We start from the raw sequence: 2,500 nt of genomic DNA on the forward strand, positions 1-2,500 counted from the left end.
ATTAAGACTAAAGGACTCTTTTCTATATTAATTAGCAAAATTTTAAGAAATAGGTTTTGCTTTTAATAATTTTGAAGATATATTAAAATAAATTACAATTGGTGGTTGTAACTTCATACTGTGAAAATGAAGAAGAGCACATTATTTACAATAAGAAAAAATACTTCAAACTGAATTATCTAGTAATTTTAATTCAGAGTTTTTAAAGAATATAAACAAGGAATTTTTTTAATTAAACAAATTTATAGGCTGCTTCTACTTTACTAAATGATTATATGTTTGAATGGCCAGCTCAGGGTATATGTATATACAAAACATAAACACCACCAGTGAAGACTTTCCTGAGAAAGGTCAAGGAAAATACATTTGAGAAATACATGCCCACTTACATTTGCAAACAGGTGGCCTCCCCTTGTTGCTCCATAATCCATCTTCTTGACATACTGCTGTTGCTTGTTGACTAGATTCTAGCCTGAAGCCCTTATTACATTCATATATCAATCTACTGCCCAAAGTGAATTCATTACCTAGAACTGAACCATTCCCAGGAGATTCAGGAATACCACAAGATACAGCTGAAAATAAAAGAAATAAAAAGAAGAAATAAAAGGAACTGGCATTTTCTTGTATATTTTTAAAATATTGTTCCACCACCGAAATAAAAAACATAGATTAGAAGATTTGACATATCCCTTTCATAACAACTGAAATTAATTTTCCATGCTATTTAGAACATTCTGATGAATGCAATGGTATCTTAAGCATTGAGAAACATTTTAAAGTGCATCTAATATAGACAAAAAATTTATAAGCCATTACTTCATTCAATCCCATCACTGCATAGACAGAAATGTCACCACACGCTAAAGGCAATGGTTTATTTGCTAGGGAAATATGAAGACAGTGCCCATAGTGATTTCATCCAAGCAGCAATGAACTGGAAAATTCTTAAATGCTTTCTAATAGTCTGCTTCCATTCTTTGAGGGTTTCCTTCATTCCTGCATTAGTATAACCAAAACTTCACATTTGTTTGTTCTCTATATATAAACTAATGTTATTTAAGAATTCAATTTAACATTTATTGTCTAATGAGAAAATCATGTAAATATATGATGAGAAAGGAAAGATTTCCACTGAAGTTAAGGGCATTATATGTATATTGAAATGCTTTTCTACATAGTTGATTAATTCAATTCAGAATACTAAATATTATGTTAATTCAGGCTTATTAGTATTTGATATCTTGAAGGAAACTACTTACTGAATTATTTTTCTTTTTTTTTAACTCCTTCAGAATTTCTCCACAGACGTGCAGCTATTCTTTCAAGCTCACAAAGTTTAATTTGCTGTAAATTCAGTGAAGTTTGAGTAGCATGAAGTCTTTTGGCTTAGATTTTTTAAATTTATATTTACAAGAGTTCAATGCAGTTCATTAATATACAATTTTAGGACAAAGTATAATTACAAAAATATCTATTTCAGTCACTGTTAGTAAAGGTCTCCATGGCAGGATTGCCTTCTGCCATCTGACTTCTCAGCTTCCTTGCTTGATAATGACAAGAAGAAAGTGTGGACTATACCAATTTTATGGAGTGATTATACAGAGTTACAACTTAGCAACAATGCAAAGTGATTTTAGCAATCATTAATCAATAACCAATTTCTATGTTTAAGTTGATTCAGAAAAATAGATAATAAAAATAGTAACTTGGTTACAGATCACAGATTGATAGGATTCAAACTAACTTACGTGTGTGTGTGTGTGTGTGTGTGTGTGTGTGTGTGTGCTGTTGCGAAAAATGGGGAAATAAATCTTGTCTTGTGAGGCCGGCACCGAATATGCGACAGATGCAAGTCGGGAAACAAATACTAATCGTTTATTTACAACAACATTTACAGGTTCTTTTGAATTGCTAGTGATAAATTGGAAAGCTACAGGTATACTAAAGGTTGTATAACTAATATAATACCAACAACAACGCACTATGAAACACACAAACACTAACAACAACAACAACAACAACAACCTGCCCACAGTGAGCCTGGTCACCTGGCAAATAAACAAGCCCATTTTAACAGAAATACAGTGAAGCAAAACCAAGAATACACTCAGGGAAACCTAAAAATGTGCCTGAGGATAAATATAAAAAACACTCAGGAAGTATACACCTGAGGAGGAAATATATATGAAATACACTCAGGGAATACGGACCTGAGGAGAAATGTATCACTCAGCATCAGCTGAGGTAAATAATCTTACCCACAAGGTGAGTCGAGTGGTGGGGGTGGAGAGGGAGCAAATTCGTCAATCCATCCAGTTGGTATGGTTCTGAGTTCATCTCGTCCCCCACGTAAGGGCTCTCATGTAAGTTACCTTGGCCAACATTCCGACCAAGGGGGAAGGTTCTCATCACTCCATGACTGGAGAAGTAACTCCCCCATTTCTAGCATGAATCTTAGGGTTTTTATTTCCTGATGTACATGACAGCAGGCAGGAAT

General features: G+C 33.6%; 1 protein-coding gene across 1 annotated transcript in view; it reads right to left on the bottom strand.

Moving 5' to 3' along the window:
* Window positions 1-389: 389 nt before the first annotated feature.
* The window catches only part of LOC104547651 (CUB and sushi domain-containing protein 1-like), a gene marked incomplete at both ends in the record, with an annotated part of 44,453 nt that continues 42,342 nt past the window's right edge, over window positions 390-2,500 (bottom strand). Inside the window, one exon of the mRNA XM_010193443.1 lies at window positions 390-575. Within this exon, the coding sequence (XP_010191745.1) occupies window positions 390-575 (186 nt within the window). The remainder of the gene's footprint in view (window positions 576-2,500) is intronic.

Source organism: Mesitornis unicolor, unplaced genomic scaffold, assembly GCF_000695765.1.
Source record: "Mesitornis unicolor isolate BGI_N332 unplaced genomic scaffold, ASM69576v1 scaffold11321, whole genome shotgun sequence".
NCBI lineage: Eukaryota > Metazoa > Chordata > Aves > Mesitornithiformes > Mesitornithidae > Mesitornis > Mesitornis unicolor.